Below are 23079 nucleotides of genomic sequence, written 5' to 3' on the forward strand. Positions count from 1 at the left end.
GAAAGTTTGGAGCCTTAACCATTGGACAACCAGCGAAGCCCCATATTATCTAATATCAATAAGTGGTAAAGACAGGATTCAAATCTAGGTTCCCTTAACTCCAAAGCCCATGCTTATAACCACTCTGTTATTCCTTTCCTCTGCTCTGAACCCCTCTTCAGTGGTTCTCTAGAACACATACTGGCCATTTACAGCAATATATACTAAAAGGCACACAGTATGAAGCTACCCAGCCCTGGTATTCCAGTCATTTATAAGCAACCGTAGACCATCAGGAAACTCCCCTTTCCCCAGCCTGCAAACTCCTGGAATTCAAGATTCCTATACATGGCTTCCCATGTACTTTTCCAGCCTCATCTCTTACTTCTCTTAAGCATACAGTTTTCCTTCAAACCAGCAGCTAAGACTACTGCAAAGACTCCTAATTTACAACCCCATTTCTAGCCTTGCCTCTCTCCAACATATTTTCCACACAGCAGCCAGAATGATATTTTAAAAATTCAAATCTGATCACGTCATTCTCCAGCTTAAAACCTTTATGGCTGGGACTTCCCTGGTGGCCAGTGGTTAAGACTCTGTACTTCCACTGCAGGGGGCATGAGTTCAATCTCTGGTCAGGGAACTAAGATCCCAGATGCCAAATAAAAACGACAACAAAACAAACAAACAAAAAACCCTTTCATGGCTCCCTCTTCCTTTTAGAGAAAAAGTCCATAATCCCATATGGCCTGTAAAACCTTCCTTATCTGGTTAGATGGTAAAGAACCCTCCTTGCAGGCGGAAGACCTGGCTTTGATCCCTGGGTTGGCAAGATCCCACTCCAGTATTCTTGCCTGGAGACTCCCCATGGACAGAGGAACCTGGCAACCTACAGTCAATGGGGTCACAAAGATTTGGACATGACTGAGCGACTAAGCCCAGCACAGCCTTCTTCTGTAGCCTCACACTCCCATCCCCAACCCCATGCCACCAGTTTTAATTCCTATTCAGTTTTCAGGTATTAGCTTAAATTTCACTTCCTCAGCACTAGATCTTCTAAATATAAGACTTCATGGCATCTTGTACTTTTCTTCTGTAGCACTTATCACAACCATAAATAGTTAACAGTTATCTCCCTCACTACACTGCAAATTCCATGGGGACTTGTGCACTTCAGAGTGCCTGGCATTTGGTAGACAATGTTTGCTGAATGAAAGAAACAATCCTTCAAAGATCAACTCCCACATCCTGCAACTACCACTGAGCTCTCCTTTTCTCAATTTCTAACACAATTTAGCATTTTATTACAGAATCTTTTTTCATTCAAATTCATATACATCTGAGCATTGGATAAGATGTCTGGAAGGTCTCCTTTCTTTTCCCCAGTCTAATACTAACTTTGTGTTCCTAAGCAAGCCCTATTTCCTAGACAAGGCCCACTTCTTTGGTTTCATGAGGTTACCTGTCCTACTCTCTTTGATGGGGGCAAAATAAGAAAGCAATTGTAAATAACACACATTTTAACTAGAAAGGGTGCAGTAAGTGCTCATATAAGAAGTGTGGGTTTTTTTCCTTTCTTAGGAAGTAGCATAGAGCAGGCTCAAAGTGCAGGTACTGGGGTCAGACTGCCTGGGTCTAAATACTAGCTACACCACTTACTACCTAAAGGACCTACAGAAGTCAGTACCTTAACTTCTCTGCACCTCGGTTTCCTCAAAGATAAAAGAAAAACAGTAATATTATCCACCTCAGAGGACTGTTGACAGAACAAAAGGAGGTAAGGCCCAGCATGTATAAGCACTTAGTAAATATTAGCAATATTAGGATTCCTATTAAACAGGACAAGAGCTTCATCTCTTCCTGTATACTTCCAGCAGACACTCAGCACAGCGCCAGCCATGCTCCAGATCCTACCTGGCAGGAGGGAAACGGCTGACATCCCCTCTGGTGAAAGTAAAACAACGAAGATTTGGACTGCAAGCCCAGGACGCAGGGGATGGAGCAGCAGTTTGGCTATTCTCAGGCTCTGGTTCCCGGTGGAAGATAGCTTCATTCACGAAGTCCCTGGCCTTCAGCTGCTCCAGCTCAGCACTCACATGATCCCCAGAAGCGAAGTTATTGACCAGTGCACCATACTTCTGCTCTGAGAGGAGACTGACCCGGATCGATGGCCAGAGATCTCCAAATTGCACACTGTAGGTCATGTCAAAATTCTGCAGAGCCAGTCGAGTAGCAGGAAATTTGGGCTCTGTGGAAGCCTGGAAGAAAGAGAACAGGCTTATAGGTCTTCCAGTCCTCTATCCCCTTACTGCCTGAGCCCACCACCACCTTAGAGTGCTGGGGCAAATATGGATCCAGCTAGTGCCCACTCCTGCCTTCGCATCGTGCCTCTGCCTGCCAGAGAAAAAGTGTATGAGAGAAAAGTAGTGGCCTTTCTAACTCAGTGTTGTGAAAGTAAACTCTAGCTCTCACAATAGCATGTGGGTGTCACCAAAAATGAGGGCACTCCTTGAGACCTAGGAGAGGACTCTTGAGGTAAGTCTATAGAAGGTTGGTAGCAACTATAGAGACCCTGGGCAAAGAACAGATTTAAAGATGGAAGACATTTTTTTCTTTCTGAATAGTCCTTCCATTTTCTAAAGCACTTTCACATCTCCTAGTTTAGATGAGCACCATAAGAGACGGAGCAGTGGGATACAAAAAATATCAACCTTCTACATTTGGTGGAGAAGAGAGGGTAACTTACCTAAAGGTCATGCAGTGACTGACACCACAATGCTCAGTATCACAGGCCTGAGGGTCATTTGGGGAAAGTTCCCAGATTCCAGGAAGGTGGGATGAGAAGAGCTCACAGAAACCTTGAAGTGTGAATCAAAGTGGGGACGTACAGAATGACTGCTAAGGAGGTAGCAGAGAGGGGCGTGAGTCAGGCTTGAGGAGTACAGAAATAGGTCGAAAGAGAAAAGCTGAGGAGTCCACAAGTTGGCCCTGGTTGCCACAGCCGGGATGCTTACTATGGCTGGCAGCCCTGTTACTGTCTATGAATTTTGGGTTGGCTTTGATTTTCGGATTGCTTGGAACTCCTTCTCTGCCCTCATTTCTTGTTATGGTGGGGGCTCTTGCTGCGACCATGACCTCTGCTACGGTGGGGACTCTTGCTCTGTCTCAAACTTTTGCCACGGTGGGGACTCTTGCTCTGGCTCCTGCTCTGGCCCTGCCTTCTGCCATGGTGAGGACTCTTGCTTTGGCTCCGACTTCTGTTACGAAGGGCACTCTTGATCGGGCCCTGACTTTTGCTAGGTTGGGTACTTTCACTCTGGCCCTGATCTTCAAGACGTGGAGGACTCTCTTCCTGGTTTTTATTTGTGCTTTCTTGGGTATTACTGCTCCCACTCCAACTTCTGCTAAGATGGAAAGTCTTTCTTTGAGTCCAAGTTGTGCTAGGGTCATGGGCACTCTCACTCTGGCTCCAGCTTGCGCTTTGGTGGGCGTTGTTGCTGTCACTACACTGGCATTCACTAATAACCAAAGTTGAACTACAACTGGCATTAGTACTACAGCTGGAACTCTTGGTTGAAGGCACAGGACAGCTGTAGGGAATCTGGGAGGACTCCTTGTGGGAGTCTCGAGAAGCCATGGAGTAGACGTGGAGGCCACATGGCATAGCATCAAGGTGACCCCGGGCTCTGGGGGCAATGGGTAAATTTTGGGGGTCAAAGGGTGTTCTCAAAGGGATAAAAGAATAGATGTGGGTAGAACAAGGAGGCACCACAGGCTGGCGATGAGGTTGGAGTGGGCCCCGGGGAGTGCTATAGGTGCCACCAGGGGGCACCACAGGCTGGTTATGACACTGAAGGGGACCTGTGCATTGGTTGAGGAGACCAGAGACTAGGCCAGGATCGGGGGTGGGGGGAACCATGGAATATACATGGGTACTGCAGGGGGGTCCTATGAGGGGTCCTCGGGGGCCGGCCTGAGCATAACTACTGGGTAAGACAGGATCACAAGGAAGGCGAAGGGGAAGGGAAGCAGGGATAACTGTTTTGAGGGTTCTGGGAACCACAGCGGGTGCAGTAGTCCCTTGGGGAAGTTCTTTGGGGCAGGAATTTGAGCAAGTTGTGATGGTTGTCACCATACAAGAAGGACCAGAGACGCCAGAAGGGTGGGAGGGAGGTGGAGGAGAGGAGCTGGGCTTGGGGGCCCTGGTCTGGTCAGGAGAGTGCTGGGTGACCAGGGAGTGACATCTGTGGGGAGAACGTGGTTGTTTTACCTCTGAGGATTTGGGAGACTTTGCTTGGGGACAAACGGGCACAGAGACAGGGGATTCCTTACAGCTTCTGCAGGGGGGTGACTGGGGTGGATTCATAAACTGGTTGCCTGGAGGTGAAGGGAAGAAGGCAGAACAAGGACAGTGGGAGGACAGGGGAAGAGGTGGTTCCTGGGGACAGGGGGGACCAGAAATCATAGCACCTGGGGTTATTCGGAGATAAGAGCTACCACCAGTCTCCCAGGAATAAATGGACTCAAAGCAAGGCTTCCTCAAATCCTGTAACTGGGGGTTGCCAGTACTCCCAGGGGATAGGTGGATGGCATAGAAAGGGTTCCCAGGGGCAGGTATGTGAGCCTCTGGGGGAAGATGGGAATAGTGATAAGAGCCCTCCTGAGGTGAGCTGGGAGAACTAGATGTGCCTGGCTGAGAGGGAAGTGGGGAGCCACAATAATTTTTCCCAAAAGTCGGGTCAAGCTGTGGTTTAGGTTCATGAGAGTCTAGATGCTTAACATGGCCATGGTAAAAGTTGTCAGTGGGTGGGGAAGATGCTGAGCAAAGAGGAGGATCATTGTAACTTCTCCCTGAGGACCAGGAAGAGAGCAGAGTAGAGGTCATGGCCCCAGTACCCAAAACCCTCTGAGGAGGTGGAGAAATTATAGGTCTAGTTTCCACATGCCGATGGGCAAGGGGAGGTGAAATTACAAGCCCAGTTCCCAGGGACCTATGAGTAAGAGGAGGTGAAATCATGGGGCCAGTTTCCAAAGGCACATGAGTGAGGGGAGGGGAGGTCATCGGGTTGGTTACCAGGGCTGGAGGGTATCCACCATAGTAACAGAGGTAACTGTGCTGGTCTATGTAAGGGCCTCGGGGACAGGGACGTGGTGTTCTCGGAGGACTGATCCAGCTGCAATGAGCGCTCCGCTGACGGGCAGGGGGTGACCCCACAAGGCGGAACCGCTCAACACAAGGACTTGGAGGGGACGAACCCGACAGGATAGGCTCCCGGCAGGAGGGCCTTCCTAGGTGTGGAGAACAGGGTTCAAAACAACACTCCCCTGGGCGCAGAAGAGCCTGCGGGGTTGGGGAGGGCGGTGGCGGCGGGGAAAGAATCGGTCGGGGTAGGGAGGAGGGCTGGCCGGCTAGGGAAGAAATTCCAGGGCTACAAGTGAGGCCAGAGAAAGGAGCTCTGGACAAGTGGGGTGAGCCCATAAGGTGGGAGGAGTCGCTGCACCTTTTGCCTGGTTGTGGGGAAAGGTCTGGAGGATGGTCGCTATAACCTTTCCCGGGAGCCAGAGGCAGCTCGAGGGTGAGCAATGGGGTTGAATCCTTTCCCGGAGGGCAGCGGAGACCCGGGAGGGAAGGATAAGTCGCTACGTCACTTTCCGAGCGGAGAGAACGGCGGGGCAGGAAGGTCTAGGAGTAAAGGAAGAGAGGAGATCATGAGGGCGGGGGTGGGGGGGGGGGCGGGAGAAAAGGGGAGGGAGGGGGAAAGGGAGGAAGGGAAGTGGAAAGGTTAGTGGGGGTCCAGGGAAGGAAACCAAGTGCCGGGAAACGAGAGGCGTGACAGAACTGAAAGGATGAGGGCGGGGTGATGACGTAACTTAGAGGGGCGGAGTCTGGAGTCCGCAGACCTAACTAGAGGGGCAGCCGAAGACTTGTGACGAAATAAAAAGGCGGATAGAGGCGAACACTAAAGAGGTGAGAAGGAAGCACCCAGTCACGCCGCCTGAAGGGTGGGGGAAAGGTGACCCAAAGCGTTCCAGAGGCGCTGGAGTAGCGAAACTAACTGAGGGTGCGAGATGTGACAGGGCTGGAGAAGTTTCCCGAGGGGCGGCGGTAAAAGGCTGCCGTCACTGGACCTTACCCATTTCTTCTTATGTCGTTGTCTCCGCTGGACCGTCGCAAAGTCCGCACGCTTCAGCATGTCCCGAACACCTCTCACTACGAGCGCAGCCATGTCGGCGTGCGCCGCTTTGTAATTCCGACCGGAACCGCAAAAGCAGACGCTCAGGTTCCGGAGAGGTGGTGTGCCCCACTGTGGACGAAAAGGGGGAAGAGTTACGGCTGACTCTCTCCTGGGGCTCCGCCCTCCGATACGAAGCGAGTGCAAACCCCGCCCAGCTAGGGATCTGTTGCTGTTGTTGTTGTTTTTAGTCACTCAGTTGTGTCCGACTCTTTGCGACGCTCTAAACTGTAGCCATCTGGTCCCATCACTTCATGGGAACTAGATGGGGAAACAGTGGAAACTGTTAGACTTTATTTTGGGAGGCTCCAAAATCACTGCAGACGGTGATTGCAGCCATGAAATTAAAAGACGCTTACTCCTTGGAAGGAAAGTTACGACCAACCTAGATAGCATATTAAAAAGCAGAGACATTACTTTGCCAACAAAAGTCCCTCTAGTCAAGGCTACGGTTGTTCCAGTGGTCATGTATGGATGTGAGAGTTGGACTGTGAAGAAAGCTGAGCGCCGAAAAATGGATGCTTTTGAACTGTGGTGTTGGAGAAGACTCTTGAGACTCCCTTGGACTGCAAGGAGATCCAACCGGTCCATCCTAAAGGAGATCAGTCCTGGGTGTTCATTGGAAGGACTGATGCTGAAGCTGAAAACTCCACTACTTTGGCCACCTCATGTGAAGAGTTGACTTATTGGAAAAGACCCTAATGCGGGGAAGGGTTGGGGGCAGGAGGAGAAGGGGACGACAGAGGATGAGATGGTTGGATGGCATCACCGACTGGGTGGACATGGGTTTGGGTAGACTCCAGGAGTTGGTGATGAACAGGGAGGCCTGGCATGCTGTGATTCATGGGATCGCAAAGAGTCGGAAACGACTGACTGACTGACCTGACTGAAACTGTAGCCCACCAGGCAACTCAGTCCATAGGAATCTCCAGGCCAGAATACTGGAGTGGGTTGCCATTTCCTTCTCCAGGGATCTTTTGAGGGTCTGAAAAAGAGCAGTCATTCGCAGAGAATGGTGGCTCCCTCTGAATGCTTGTAGCTTTAGGAAAGACTCTAAATTCCCCTAACCCAGTTGAGGGATCAAGGAGGACTGCGAACTGATTGTTGAGTACAGAAAGAGTTCAGCTCAGTTCAGTTGCTCAGTCGTGTCCGACTCTTTGCGACCCATGAATCGCAGAATGCCAGGCCTCCCTGTCCATCACCAACTGCCGGAGATTACTCAAACTCATGTCCATTGAGTCAGTGATGCCATCCAGCCATCTCATCCTCTGTCGTCTCCTTCTCCTCCTGCCCCCAATCCCTCCCAACATCAGGGTCTTTTCCAATGAGTGAACTCTTCCCATGAGGTGGCCAAAGTATTGGAGTTTCAGCTTCAGCATCAGTCCTTCCAGTGAACACCCAGGACTGATCTCCTTTAGGATGGACTGGTTGGATCTCCTTGCAGTCCAAGGGAGTCTCAAGAGTCTTCTCCAACACCACAGTTCAAAAGCATCAATTTTTCGGCGCTCAGCTTTCTTCACAGTCCAACTCACATCCATACATGACCACTGGAAAAACCATAGCCTTGACTAGATGGACCTTTGTTGGCAAACTAATGTCTCTGCTTTTTAATATGCTATCTAGGTTGGTCATAACTTTCCTTCCAAGGAGTAAGTGTCTTTTAATTTCATGGCTGCAATCACCATCTGCAGTGATTTTGGAGCCCAAAAAAACAAAGTCTGACACTGCTTTCACTGTTTCCCCATCTATTTCTCATGAAGTAGTTAGGTAGGCAAAATGAGGCAAGAAGAGCCTTCTAGGCAGAACTTGTATGGAGAGAGATCCAGAGGTAGTGAAAAACGAGGCTGCTGAGGAGGTTTTGCAATGAAGCTGAAGTTTCAGGACATGTCATTTGTCCTCCCCCGTTCAAGGCACATACCTAATTTTTGTATTTTTCTAAAAAGACGGTCTCCCGAATTTTGTAAGCTTCAGGCCACATTACTTTTCCGACAAAGGTCCCTCTAGTCAAAGCTGTGGTTTTTCCAGTAGTCATGTATGGATGTGAGAGTTGGATTATAAAGAAAGCTGAGCGCCAAAGAATTGATGCTTTTGAACTGTGGTGCTGGAGAAGACTCTTGAGAGTCCCTTGGACTGCAAAGGGATCCAACCAGTCCATCCTAAAAGAAATCAGTCCTGAATATTCATTGGAAGGACTGATGCTGAAGCTGAAACTTCAGTACTTTGACCACCTGATGCAAAGAACTGACTCCTTGGAAAAGACCCTGATGCTGGGAAAGATGGAAGGCAGGAGGAGAAGGGGACAACAGGGGATGAGATGGTTGTATGGCATCACCGATTTGATGTACATAAGTTTGAGCAAGCTCTGGGAGTTGGTAATGAACAGGGAAGCCTGGTGTGCGTCCATGGGGCCGCAAAGAATCTGACACGACTGAGCCACTGAACTGAGACCCTGCAGAACTTGACTTCACCATAGGAGCCAGTGAAGAGGAGGGACATGATCAGATAATTGTTTTTTAAAATGATCATCTGATAGCCAATGATCAGTGCAGATGGGAGGAAAGTAGAGAGATCAGATGAGAGAAGATCATGGTCTGGATTGTGTCGTGGCTGTGAAGATGGAGAGAAGAGGATGAATTCCACTTACAGAGGAGAGAGAAGTACAGAACTTGTTGACTGGCCTTATCTATAATAGTACAGATGACACCACCAGTTAATAGCTGTCCTCTTACCCTGGTGTTATTCTTATGACTTGTCACCTGATATGTATTTATTTTCTTATAGTCTGCTAAATAATTTTCAAAAGGTTAAAAACATAACTTATAAAATTATAAAATGAACACATGCCAAAGACTTTATTCATCATCATAAACTGCTTAACCATTATTATCCTAAATAATGGGGGAACCAGTGAGATGGTAAGACTTGTTCAAATAAGAATTTGAGTTTCAGAGATTTGGATTATCAGCCAGAGGAATGCTGAAATGAATTTGCTAATAGTTGCAGAAACACTAATATCCTATTAAGCAATAAACTGTACTGTTAGAGATTAACTCTTTTACCAGAGGGAATTAAATTCCATCTCTAGTGGACAAAAATTCATTTGCATTTCTATGGATAAGAATTATTTGCATTGCTTGCAGACAGGATTTGCATTGCCATCAGTTTTTTACAAGTTAACCTCTATTGGTACAAAGTTGTAAGATTACCTAGTAATGTGAAGTCAATCAAAGGTATGCATGCATGCTAAGTTGCTTCAGTCATGTCCAACTCTTTGCGACCCTATGGACCTGTAGCCTGCCAAGTTCCTCTGTCCATGGGATTCTCCAGGCAAGAATATTGGAGTGGTTTGCCATGCCTTTATCCAGGAGGTCTCAAGCCAGGGATTGAACCCACATCTCTTATGTCTCCTCCATTGGCAGGTGGGTTCTTTTCCACTAGCGCAACCTGGAAAGTCCGTTAATTAAAGGTATACCCCAGCACTACAATAAAATATCACCCAGTTATCTTCTGGGATTTACAAGCCCATTTACAAGCTCTGGACAATTTTTCTGGATGTCTCCCATCATTAGGATGTATATTTTTAAAAGCAAGGATTTTGTTTAATTCGTTGTTGAATTATCAGCCCCTAGTACTGTATATGGTACATAGTTAGCTCTCAAATATTTATTGAATGAGTGAGTGAAAAATGAGAAAGCAGAGATGTGAGTGTAAACAGTTTCCCCAAGAAGTTTGTTACAGGAACCTAGCAATCATAAAGTAGAGGGAGGTATGTGTATAGAGAAAGACCTTTTTTTTAAAAGCTCATAGTAATACCCTATATGGGAAGAGTCTGCAAAATAATGAATATATGTATATGTGTAACTGAATCACTTTGCTGTATACCTTACTCCATATGTATACTCCATACCAAATATGGAGTGTCAGGACCACAGCCATAATCTCCCTGGGAAGGGACCCTTCCCACTCCAAACCTCAGTTTACCCATCTAGAAATTGGGGGAACAAGGGGAGAGGGTTGTACTAGATCAATGATTCTCAAACATTTTGGTCTCGGGACCCCTTTAAAATCTTAATGATTGTGTTAAGTAAAGGTTATTTCCATCCCAAAAAAATAAAATCTTAATGATTATTGAGAATTATTGAGATTTTGTTTCCTTTATCAATATTTGCAAGCTTAGAAATTAAAACAAATTTTTAAAAATATTTATTCATTAAAAATAATAATAAGCCCATTACATGCTACCATAAATATTTATATGAAAAATAACTATATTTTCCTAAAAGAAGTTTAGTCAAAAGATTGGCATTGTTTTAAAAATCTCTTGCAAAGGGACTTCCCTGGTGGTCCGGTGGCTAAGACTCTGCGTTTGCAGTCCGAGGGGCCCAGGTTTGATCCCTGGTCAGGAAACTAGATCCCACATGCTGCAACTAAGACCCAGTGCAGCCAAATAAAATAAATTTTTAAAATATATTAAAAAAACAAGTCTCTTGCAAATTAATGTCTGGCTTAGTAAAGCTGGATTCTTAGATATTCTTCCTCAGTTCAGTTCAGTCATGTCCGACTCTTTGCAACCCCATGGACTGCAGCACACCAGGCCTCCGTGTCCATCACCAACTCCCGGAGTTTACTCAAACTCATGCCCATTGAGTCGATGATGCCATCCAACCATCTCATCCTCTGCCACCCCCTTCTCCTCCCGCCTTCAGTCTTTCCCAGCATCAGGGTCTTTTTCAAATGAGTCAGCTCTTCACATCAGGTGGCCAAAATTCTTCCTCGGTGTGTTGTAATATGTTGTTTTAATTGAAGTATACATAAAAAAATCCAGTCTCACACAAATATATAGTTAGAAAAGAGAGGTATATTTTTATAGCTTTTCAAGATAACTATGAATATTCTTTGATACTACACCAAAATTTGACAAGTGGTAGTTTCCTTTAAGGCAGTAGCAATGTGAAATCTGAAACCATATCAAGAACTTTTCATAGTCTGTTTGTTACATTAAAATCTGTTCAGTTCAGTTCAGTCACTCAGTCGTGTCCGACTCTTTGCAACCCCATGAGCCGCAGCACGCCAGGCCTCCCTGTTCACCAACTCCCGAAGTTCACCCAAACCCATGTTCATCAAGTCGGTGATGCCATCCAACTGTCTCATCCTCTGTCGTCCCCTTCTCCTCCTGCCCTCAATCTTTCCCAGCATCAGAGTCTTTTCAAATGAGTCAGCTCTTCGCATCAGGTGGCCAAAGTATTGGAGTTTCAGCTTCAACATCAGTCCTTCCAATGAACACCCAGGACTGATCTCCTTTAGGATGGACTGGTTGGATCTCCTTGCAGTCCAAGGGACTCTCAATCTTCTCCAACACCACAGTTCAAAAGCATCAATTCTTCTGCGCTCAGCTTTCTTTATAGTCCAACTCACATCCATACATGACTACTGGAACAACCATAGCCTTGACTAGATGGACTTTGTTGGCAAATTAATGTCTCTGCTTTTTAATATTCAGTCTAGGTTGATCATAACTTTCCTTCCAAGGAGTAAGCGTCTTTTAATCTCGTGGCTGCAGTCACCATCTGCAGTGATTTTGGAGCCCAAAAAAATAAAGTCAGCCACTGTTTCCACTATTTCCCCATCTATTTGCCATGAAGTGATGGGACAGGATGCCATGATCTTAGTTTTCTGAATGTTGAGCTTTAAGCCAACTTTTCCACTTTCCTCTTTCACTTTCATCAAGAGACTCTTTAGTTCTTCTTCACTTTCTGCCATAAGGGTGGTGTCATCTGCATATCTGAGGTTATTGATATTTCTCCTGGCAATCTTGATTCCAGCTTGTACTTCTTCCAGCCCAGTGTTTCTCATGATGTACTCTGCATATAAGTTAAATAAGCAGGGTGACAATATACAGCCTTGACATACTCCTTTTCCTATTTGGAACCAGTCTGTTCTTCCATGTCCATTTCTAACTGTTGCTTCCTCGTCTGCTTACAGATTTCTCAGGAGGCAGGTCAGGTGGTCTGGTATTGCCATCTGTTTCAGAATTTTCCACAGTTTATTGTGATCCATACAGTCAAAGGCTTTGGCATAGTCATTAAGCAGAAATAGATGTCTTTCTGGAACTCTCGCTTTTTCAGTGATCCAGCGGGTGTTGGCAATTTGATCTCTGGTTCCTCTGCCTTTTCTAAAACCAGCTTGAACATCTGGAAGTTCACGGTTCACGTATTGCTGAAGCCTGTCTTGGAGAATTTTGAGCATTACTTTACTAGCGTGTGAGATGAGTGCAATTGTGTGTGGTAGTTTGAGCATTCTTTGTCATTGCCTTTCTTTGGGATTGGAATGAAAACTGACCTTTTCCAGTCCTGTGGCCACTGCTGAGTTTTCCAAATTTGCTGGCATATTGAGTGCAGCACTTTCACAGCATCATCTTTCAGGATTTGAAATAGCTCAACTGGAATTCCATCACCTCCACTAACTTTGTTCATAGTGATGCTTCCTAAGGCCCACTTGACTTCACATTCCAGGATGTCTGGCTCTAGGCAAGTGATCACACCATCATGATTATCTGGGTCGTGAAGATCTTTTTTGTACAGTTCTTCTGTGTATTCTTGCCACCTCTTCTTAATATCTTCTGCTTCTGTTAGATCCCTACCATTTATGTCCTTTATTGGCCCCATCTTTGCATAAAATGTTCCCTTGGTATCTCTAATTTTCTTGAGGAGATCTCTAGTCTTTCCCATTCTATTGGTTTCCTCTATTTCTTTGCATTGATCACTGAGGAAAGCTTTCTTATCTCTCCTGGCTATTCTTTGGAACTCTGCATTCAAATGGGCATTTCTTTCCTTTTTCCCCTTTGCTTTTCGCTTCCCTTCTTTTCACACCTATTTGTAAGGCCCCCTCAGACAGTCATTTTGCTTTTTGCATTTCTTTTTCTTGGAGATGGTCTTGATTCCTGTCTCCTGTACAATGTCACAAACCTCCGTCCATAGTTCATCAGGCACTCTGTCTATCAGATCTAGTCCCTTAAATCTATTTCTCACTTCCACTGTATAGTCATAAGGGATTTGATTTAGGTCATACCTGAATGGTCTAGTGGTTTTCTCCACTTTGTTCAATTTAAGTCTGAATTTGGCAATAAGGAGTTCATGATCTGAGCCATAGTCAGCTCCTGGCCTTGTTTTGCTGACTGTATAGAGCTTCTCCATCTTTGGCTGCAAAGAATATAATCAATCTGATTTCGGTGTCGACCATCTGGTGATGTCCATGTGTAGAGTCTTCTCTTGTGTTGTTGGAAGAAGGTGTTTGCTATGACCAGTTGGTTCTCTTGGCAGAACTCTATTAGCCTTTGCCCTGCTTCATTCTGTACTCCAAGACCAAATTTGCCTCTTACTCCAGGAGTTTCTTGACTTCCTACTTTTGTATTCCAGTCCCCTATAATGAAAAGGACATCTTTTTTGGCTGTTAGTTCTAGAAGGTCTTGTAGGTCTTCATAGAACTGTTCAACTTCAGCTTTCAGCATTACTGGTCGGGGCATAGACTTGGATTACCATGATAAAATCTGTTGGTCTGTCTTGTACTTTCATCGAATCTTTTGCCTGTTGCATAATTGTTAGATCCTACAGTGGTTATTTGGAAATTGTTGGTTCACTGAGTTATGCAGAACTTCCATGTTTTCATATTCATTATATAATATAAAAAATCAAATTTGTTAATATCACTGCTCATCTCATCAGAAAATTCTTTAAATGTTAAGAAGTTTTTAAGCTCACAGTGGTGGGTATAAATTTTTCAGAATCGTAATTTTTTATTAAAAGTGCAAATTGTATTTTTGGCAACAAATACTATCAATTGACAGTTTTCCTCAAAGTGGCTTTCTTACTTTACTTCTCAAGAAAATGCTAGCATATTAAAATACAATTGATTTTTGTCAACTGATCATGTATCTTGAAACCTTGTTAAATGCAATTATGTTTTAGTAGCCTTTTTGGAAATCTTCTAAGACATTCTGTGCACAAAACTTGTCTTTTATGGAGTCACTTTTACTCATTTTTTAAAATTAATTTATTTATTTTTGACTGCACTGAGTCTTCATTGCTGTATTTGGGCTTTCTCTGGTTGAGCCAAGCAGGGGCTACTCTTCGTTGCAGGGCAGTGACTTCACTTGTTATGGAGCAAAGACTCTAGGCTCCAGGACTTCCAGTAGTTGGGGCACACAGGCTCAGCAGTTTCGGCTTGCAGGCCCTAGAGCTTGGGATCAGTAGTTTTGCACAGGCTTAGTTGCTCTGTGGCATGTGGAATATTCCCAGACAAGGGATCGAACCCATGTTCCGTGCATTGGCAGGGGTATTCTTATCCACTGCCCCACCAGGGAATTCCCAGTTTTACTTCTTTTTTTCCAGTCTATATACCTTTTTTTTCCTTTGCCTTACTCTGCTGGTTATGACTTACAGTACGCTGTTAAATACAAGTAGCAGTAGTAGACAAGATGTCTTATCTTGTTTCCATTCTTCAGGGGAAAACATTCAGTAATTTGCCATTATACATGACATTTACTAGACTGAGGAAGTGCCCTTCTGTTCCTAGTTTGCTGAGGTTTTTTGAGTCATGAAGCGTTGTTCATGTTTCTTCAAATGCTTTTCCTGTATCTATTGAAATGATCCTATGGCTATTCTTCTTTATTCTGTTAATATGATGAATTATATGGATTGATTTTTGAATGATGAACCAATGTTAAAAACTAAGTTTTCAATTTTGCAGAGGGGAGCGGAGTAAGGAGGAAGGAAAGGTTTTAAATTATGAATTCAACTTCTTTCCTTGATAGAGGGCGGTGGTTTTCAACCACAGGTGATTTTTGCCCACAGGAGATATTTGGTAACATTTGGAGCTGTTTTGGGTGTTACAGCTGGGTGGTGCCTCTGGCATCTAGTGGGTAAAGGCTAGGGATACTATTGAAAACCCTGCAATACACAGAACTGTCCCCTCATACAAAAAATTTATCCAGCCCAAAAAGTCAATAGTGCTGAGGTTAAGAAACCCTGATTTGAATTTCCTAATTCTTCTTGTACCAGTTTTGATAATTTGAGTCTTTTCAAGTGTCTGTTCATTTCACCTAGGTTGTAAAATTTCTACACCTAAAATTATTCAGAATATTCCGTTGTTGTTATCCTATTAGTGTCTATAAGCAGTGGGCATCAAACCACAGCCGTAAGCCAAATCAGCCTGCAGCCTGCTTTTGAAATATTGTTTTAGCACAGCCACACCTTTCTTTATTATGGCGCCTTTGCTGCTAAACAGAGCTGAGTGCTTAGGATCTGAATCTTTACAGAGAATGGTTGCTGACCCCTGCTTTATACAAACTATAGCAATGTTGTCTCTCTAGTTACTATAACTTATGTATGAAGTTTTTTTTGTTGTTGTTTTTTGTTTTGTTTTCATTTTTTTGGTCGCACCACATGATATGTGGGATCTTAGTTCCCTGATCAAGGGTGGAACCCATGCCTCCTACAGTGGAAGCGTGAAGTCTGAACCACTGAACCACCAGGGAAATCCCTGTCTTGTCTTTTATACTTTATCAGCCTAACTAGAGGTTATTCTATTTTATCAAACTTTGTAAGAGCCAGCTTTTGATTTTGTTGGTTTTCTTCTTTGTTTCTTTTCTATTCACAGATTTCTACTCTTTATAATTTCTTCCTACCAAATTTACTCTTTTTATTGTTAGCTATCCCTTAAAGAAATTTTTAATAGATGAAATATCTAGTATATTTACCCATATAGTTACCATTTCTGGGACTACTCATTCTTTGTGTAGACCAAAATTTCCATTTAGTATAATATATTTTTCTGAAGAACTTCCTTTAATATTTCCTGTCGTCCAAGTTCTGCTGACAGTGAATTCTTGCTTTTTGTTTGTTTAAAACATCTTTTTTTGTTTTCTTTACTATTGCACTACCATGGGTTTTTTACATTATATAAGTTTCATGTGTACAACATATTTCTACTTCTGTATATACTACAACGTTTTTGTTTTTGTTTGTTCAGTTGCTAAGTCGTGTCCAACTCTTTTGCAACCCCATAGACTATAGCCCGCCAGGCTCCTCTGTCCATGAGATTTCTCAGGCAATAATACTGAAGTGAGTTGCCGTTTCCTCCTCCAGGGCATCTTCCTGACCCAGGGATCAAACCGGCATCTCCTGCATTGCAGGCAGATTCTTTACCACTGAGCCACCTGGAAAAGCCCACACTACAGTGTGCTCACCACCAAAAATTTAGTTTCCATTTGTCACCATAAAGTTGGCTCCACTTACCCATTTCACCCTTCCTCCCATCCCCTTCCTCCCCACCCCTTCCTCCCTCCCCACCTCCTGCCTTTCCCCTCTTAACCACTTCTCTGTCTTTAGAACATCTTTATTTTGCTTTCATTTAAGGTATTTTCACAAGAAACAGAACTCTTGGGTCAATTTATAGTTCTTTCAACACTTTAAAGATGAGTTGTTTCTAATGAGAAGTATGTAGTAATTCTTAGTATGTAATACGTCTTTTCTGTTTTAAGATTTGCATCACTGGTTTTCAGAACTTTGAAAATAAATGACTTGGTGTGGTGTGTATTTATTCTGGTTGGGGTCTATTGAGCTTCTGGGAACTGTGAATTTGTAGTTTTCATCAAATTTGGAAAAAAATGTTAATATAATTTTATTTATTTATTTTTGCCTGTGTTGGGTCTCCATTGATTTGCATGGGCTTTCCCTAGTTGCAGTGCAAGGGGGCTACCCTTAGTTGCAGTGTGCCGGCTTCTCATTGCAGTGGCTTCTCTTGTTGTAGACCACAGGCTGTAGGTACCTGGGCTTCAGTAGTTGCAGCATGTGGGCTCAGTGGTGTGGCACACAGGCTTAACTGCTCTGTGACACGTGAAATCTTCCCAGACCAGGAATCAAACCCACATCCCCTGTGTTGGAAGGCAGATTCTTATCCACTGAACCACCAGGAAAGTCCAAATGTGGAAAATTTTAATCATTACTGCTTTAGATACTTGTTCTTGCCCCTCCATTAACCCCTTCCCCCTCTTTTCTGGGCCATTTGATATAGTGCCTCAGCTTACTTTTCCTGTGTTCATTTATTTTTAGTGTTTCCTTTCTCTTGTGCTTCAGTTTTTATACTTTCTGTTGTTATGTATTCAAGAATATTCCGGTACACTCATTTTTCCTTCTTTAGCAGCATCTAATCTTTTGTTAATCTTGTCCAGTGAATTTTTAATTTCAGATATTGTATTTTTAAGCTTTGGAAATTATATGTGATTCGTTTTCATATTTTCTACTTCCTTTCTCATTATGTTGATTGCCATTAAACCCTTGAGCATATTTGTAATAGCAGTTTCAATGTCTTTGTCTACTGTCTTATCATCTCTATCATTCTGGGTCTGTTTAATTTTTTTTAATTAAAGTATAGTTGATTTACAATGTTGTGTTAGTTTCAGGAGGACAGCACTGTGATACAGCCATGTATATATATATATGTATGTTCTTTTTCAGATTCTTTTCCTTATAGGTTATTATAAAATATTGAGTATAGATCCCTGAGCTATATAGTAGGTCCTTGTTGGTTATCTATTTTATATATAGTAATGTGTACATGTTAATCCCGAACTCTTAATTTATCCCTCCCCTTCTTTGGTAACTTTTCCCTTTTGGTAGCCAGAACTTTTGCTTTCTGTGTCTTTAGGTCTATTTCTGTTTTGTAAATAAGTTCATGTATATATAATTTCCACATACAGGCATTATCATGTGATATTTGTCTTTCTCTGTCTAGTTTCTTTCACTTTAGTCTGATAACGTCTAGGTTTACCCATCTTGCTGCAAGTGGCATTATTTCATTCTGTTTTGTGGCTGAGTAATATTCTGTTGTGCATACATACCACATCTTTATCCATTCATCTGTAGATGGACATTTAGGTTGCTCCCATGTCTTGGGTATTGTAAATAGTGCTGCAGTGGGCATCAAGGTACATGTATCTTTTTGAATTATAGTTTTCTCCAGATACATGCCCAAGAGTCTGTTTACTATTTTTCTCCTGGTCACATTTACCTGCTTCTTTGTATGTCTGGCAGTTTTTTATTTTTTTTTTACTAAGCACTTGGTATTGTGAAATTTACATTGTTGAATGCTGGATTTTGCTGTCTTCTTTAAAATGTCTTGGAATTTGTTCTGGCAGGCACTCAGGGTTTTTGTGTGTTTTTGAATCAGCTTGATACTTTCACGGTTCCTTTTTTAAAGATTTGTTATAGCCTATCTTGAGTAGCTTCTCTCTATGGCTAGTTTTAGCCCTGGAGAGGTATCCCTTTCTGGAGTTCAAGTTGAATGGGAATTCTCCACAATAGCTGGTCAAAACTCAAACATCTCCTAGCCCTCTGCTTACAGCTTTGGGAATTACTTAGTTTACAGTTACCCAGTAGTTGCCTGGGTATGTGAAGTTTCATTCTACTCATTTGCAGCTTAGTATTCAGCAACACACTTAAGCATCCTCTAAGATGAATTAAGAGCTAGCTCTCTATGATAACTCCTTCCTTTTTATGATAAAACAAGATAGTAACACTTTGCTAAATATTCACTAAAATCTGAGTAATGAGTTTAGGGCTGTTCACTGTAAAATTTCAACTTTGTTGTTTGTTTGAAAACTTAATCGATGTTTGAAAATGATTGGATTACATACAACAAATATAGTACTACCATGTACAGTAAATCCCCTACATATGAACAAGTTCTGTTCCATGAGCACATTCAAAAGTCCAATTTGTAAGTTCAACAAAGTTAGCCTAGGCACCCAACTAACACAATCGGCTGTATAGTACTATACTAATAGGGTTCGAATACTTTATACACAAATAATACATTAAAAAACAAAAAATAAACAAAACAGTTTTAATCTTACAGTACAGTACCTTGAAAAGTATAGTATTACAGTACATACATACAGGGGCTGGCATCAAGTGAACAGACAAAAAGAGATACTGATTGGAGGAGGGAGAGGAGATAGCAGAGCTGAAGGATCATCAGCAATAGGAGACGGAGGGCAAGCTGCAATTTCACTCCACATGATGTTGATGGCACAGATTCTGGTTCTTTGCTGGATTCAATTCTATCTGCTCTCTTGAAAAAATGATCCAGTGATGTCTGGGTAGTAGCTCTTTTTTCTCATCATAGATGACCCCGTAGCACTAGACTGCATTCTGAACAACTGTTGCAGGCTTCATGTACTGTTCTATGTTTGGGTCAAAAATTCACCTCAAAAACTAACAGTGCCTCCTCAAAGAAAACCCCCCTCCATTTCCTGTGTCATAATTCTCTTCAGTTCTTCACTTAGTTCTTTTACCTCTTTCCTCTCTTCGTCCTTTCTCTGGGCCTCCAATTCTATCAGATTTCCTTCTCATGTTACACAAGAGCTTAATGAAATCGTCCCCTTACAGATCTAGCTCCAGCTTCTCACTGAGGGTCACTGAGTTGCTGAAGACCTCTTTGGACTCTTCATCCACCTTCTCAAATCCATGAAAATCATGAACAAACTGTGGGCAAAGTTTCTTCCAAACCACATTCATGGTGACAGCAGTAACTTCATGCCAAGCAAAGTCAGTTTGTTTTTTTTTAGTGGCCTTGTAGATGTTACAGTCCTTTCAAAATTAACACAAGGTTGTTCCTAATTCATCATTCACCTTTATATCTGATGAAAAATGTGATGGAAAGTCACTCTAACTCCCTTGTCCGTAGGTTGGATGAGCGACATAGTATTTGATGACAGATGCACTGCTTTGACGTTGGGATGAGAGCCATCCATGAATGGGGTGACCCAGAGTATTGTCAAGCAGCAAAAGACTATTGAATAGGACGTACCTTCCAAGCAAGATTTCTCTACCTCTGGGATGAAGTGGTGGAAAAATCAGTTCTGAAAAATGGTCTGTGAAACCCAGGCTTTGGAGTTACTATTTCACACAACAAGGAGAGCCTTTGGCTATGTTTTTAAGGGCTTTTGGGTTCTCTGAATGATAAACGAGGAGAAGCTGCAGCTTCAAATCACTGGAAACATTGCCACCAAACAACAGAGTTAGCCTAACCTTTGCTGCTTTATCGTCTGGCATCAACTTTTCCTCCTTACTGATGTAACTTTGATCTGGAATCCTCTTCCAATACAGTCCTGTCTCATCCACATTAAGAAACCTCCTCAGGTAAATAAGTGCCTTCACCAGTAATTTCTTGCATTTCAGTAAATTCCTGGGCAGCTACCATATCTGCACTTGCTACCTCACCACTTACTTTTACATTGTAAAGATTGGTTCTAGCCTTGGACCGATGAAACCTGCCACATATAGTATTAAAAGATGTGCTCTCTGATTCTTCGCTGTGTTTCTTCTTCAAGTCTTCCTAAAGGCTTTTAGCTTTCTCTTGAATCAGTATTAAGCTAAGCAGAACTTGACAGTGTTGTTGATCCTGCATCCACACACCAAGAAATTTCTCTATCGCTTTTCTACATTTCTTTGATATTATTGTTGGCAATATTAGCACAGATTTCACATGTTCCATGATCTTGTTCTTTAGAATAGTGCGATTCATGTTATAAGAACAAGTGACGTCTACTATCTTTTCATCTCACCCCACCCTCAATTATTTTCACTTTTGTTTCCATTGTTATTGCTTGGTGCTTCTTAGCAGTACCAGCTACATCACTGCTGCTTTTACACTTGCTTCTGGACATCCTGTGCTTGAAATAAAGATACTGCGCTACTGTACTATACAGCACACAAAAGCACAACCACTTTTAGACGATGCATGCGTGTGACAATGTGTGCCAGACATGTGAACTTACCTGACTGGACATGCAAACACATGTTCACATCTTTGAAAGTTCAAAACTTGAAGGTTCGTATGAAGGGAACTTACTGTATTTAGGTATTTGGGAGGATTATACGTAACTGTTGACGTGGGTTCTAAGTCAGAAATGGTTGGAAGATGCTGGCCATCCCTGTAGTTAGGACAATAGGCTCAAAGAGCTTCTAAATTAAAGTGGCCCTTTGCCCCACTTTTTCCAAACACAGTCCTTCAGATTCTCAGAAGCTCCATTACCATGCATGCCTGTGAAGCCTTAGTCTTGCAGGCTATATTGAATATCAGTCAGCTGATTACTTCTGAAGCACAAAGCACTCGTTTCTGGCATGGCTCACTTTCTGTGTATGATTATTTACATATAGGTCTTTCTCATGTGCAAACTAAAGGTTGCAAACTAGTGAGCTAAAGCCCCAGCCCATAGGTGTGTTTTATTTAGCCTAATGCTTTGAAAAGTTAGTTGTTCACATTTAACAACTGGGAGATTTCACATAAAACAAGTGATCTGGCAACACTGGTTGTGCCTTTCTACAAAGCTAACAGTTGACTGCAGTATAAAGGCAATTTTCCAGGGCCTGGAGGGCCTTCTTCCCTCATTTATCACTCAGATGCAACTTCTAGTCCTCTGCTGTCTAACATAGTAACCGCACAGGACTATTGAACATAAATTAATTCAAAGTTATAATTAAATAAAATTTAAAACTCAGTACCTGTCACATTAGCCACATTAGCATATTGGACAATACAGAAGAGAACTTTGTCGTCACTGCGCACTGCTCTATTGAACAGTGCTGACCTAGCCTGTCTCCCCAATTGGAACAGCGAACATTTTTGCCTATCCCTTAGGCAACATACTTTATTAGTGATAACTGTGGAGCCTCATCACAATTTACTGTTTTTATGGGGAAATGTGCCAAGTTCTAACTCTAGACATAGGCTTATGGATGGTTCACAGGACTACAAGTTGGCCTCTATTCCACATGCTTGGAACTTACTACAATGTTTTTGTTTTTAATAATTCCAAGCTTTAACATTAAGTCACTGTCATCTAACTCAGACTCTGTTTAAGTTTTACCAACTGTCCCAGTAATATCCTTAACAAAAGGATCCAGGTTACAGCCACATGTTGCATGTGTTGTTGTCTCCTGTGTGAAATGGTTCAGCAGTCTTCCTTGACTATCACACCCTTGACACAAGTAAGGATTATTTTGTACAATGTACTATTTTATAGAATGTTCCTCAATTTATCTGGTTGGATTTATCTTACCTATTTCTTACAGGAATCTGTGATGCTGTATTCTTCTTATTGCTGCCTATAGGAGGTCCATTTATCTGTCCCATTATGGATGATGTCAGCTTTCATCTGTCTGCTAGACTTCTCCAGTGTACTTTCTCCTTTAATAAAACATATATCCCCTTCTTACCAAACTTTCAGTTGATTCACTTACTTATATAATTAGTATGATTCATGGATTTCTGCTTTATTCAGTGAGTTATAATCCACTACTTTCATGTTTTTAATGCTCAAGTTGTCCCAGATTTGGCTAGGGGTTTTTATGTTACTTTTGATATGTCCCTATCATTCTTTGAGCACTTCCTTCTCTCTGAATCAAATGTTCAGGTTGATCTTATACTTTCCCCACCCCAGGCTTGGAATCACCCATTTCTCCAAGCCCTGGATCCTTTGACTGGATAATAAAGCCCTCTTTGTGGGCCAAGGTGAAGAATGTATACATTCCCTACATATACACATTGGCATCTGCATTTACTTACACTGAAATTTGTATTTATTTAGTTCATACCAATAACACTGCAGGCTTCATTCTGGTTTTATCCTCTTCTATATTCATAACTCCATTTTCTGCTAGCTCTCATTATCTCCAATATATCAACTTACTGGATCAATTCCCCCTGTATGTATGTACCCAATCTCCCATTGCCAGCGCTGACTGGCCAGGTCCTCTTTCCTCACCCTGTTTAGACTCCAGTACCCCTCTCTTGATGAAAGTGAAAG

General features: G+C 42.9%; 1 protein-coding gene and 1 long non-coding RNA gene across 2 annotated transcripts in view; one reads left to right on the plus strand and one right to left on the minus strand.

Annotated features, from left to right (window-relative positions):
• NSUN4 (NOP2/Sun RNA methyltransferase 4) overlaps window positions 1-6290 on the minus strand; it is a 20726-nt gene extending 14436 nt beyond the window's left edge. The window contains exons 1-2 of the mRNA XM_043877680.1: window positions 6114-6290; window positions 1894-2237 (exon numbers count right to left, since the gene is read on the minus strand). Of these exons, the coding sequence (XP_043733615.1) occupies window positions 1894-2237; window positions 6114-6206 (437 nt within the window). The 5' untranslated portion in view covers window positions 6207-6290. The remainder of the gene's footprint in view (window positions 1-1893; window positions 2238-6113) is intronic.
• On the plus strand, window positions 5898-22705 carry LOC122677548. Its single transcript, XR_006335832.1, has 3 exons — window positions 5898-5947; window positions 19956-20410; window positions 22346-22705. It is a non-coding gene; the product is annotated as an uncharacterized LOC122677548 (long non-coding RNA).
• The last annotated feature ends 374 nt before the right edge of the window (window positions 22706-23079 follow it).

The sequence above is a fragment of the Cervus elaphus genome, chromosome 20 (genome assembly GCF_910594005.1).
Source record: "Cervus elaphus chromosome 20, mCerEla1.1, whole genome shotgun sequence".
NCBI lineage: Eukaryota > Metazoa > Chordata > Mammalia > Artiodactyla > Cervidae > Cervus > Cervus elaphus.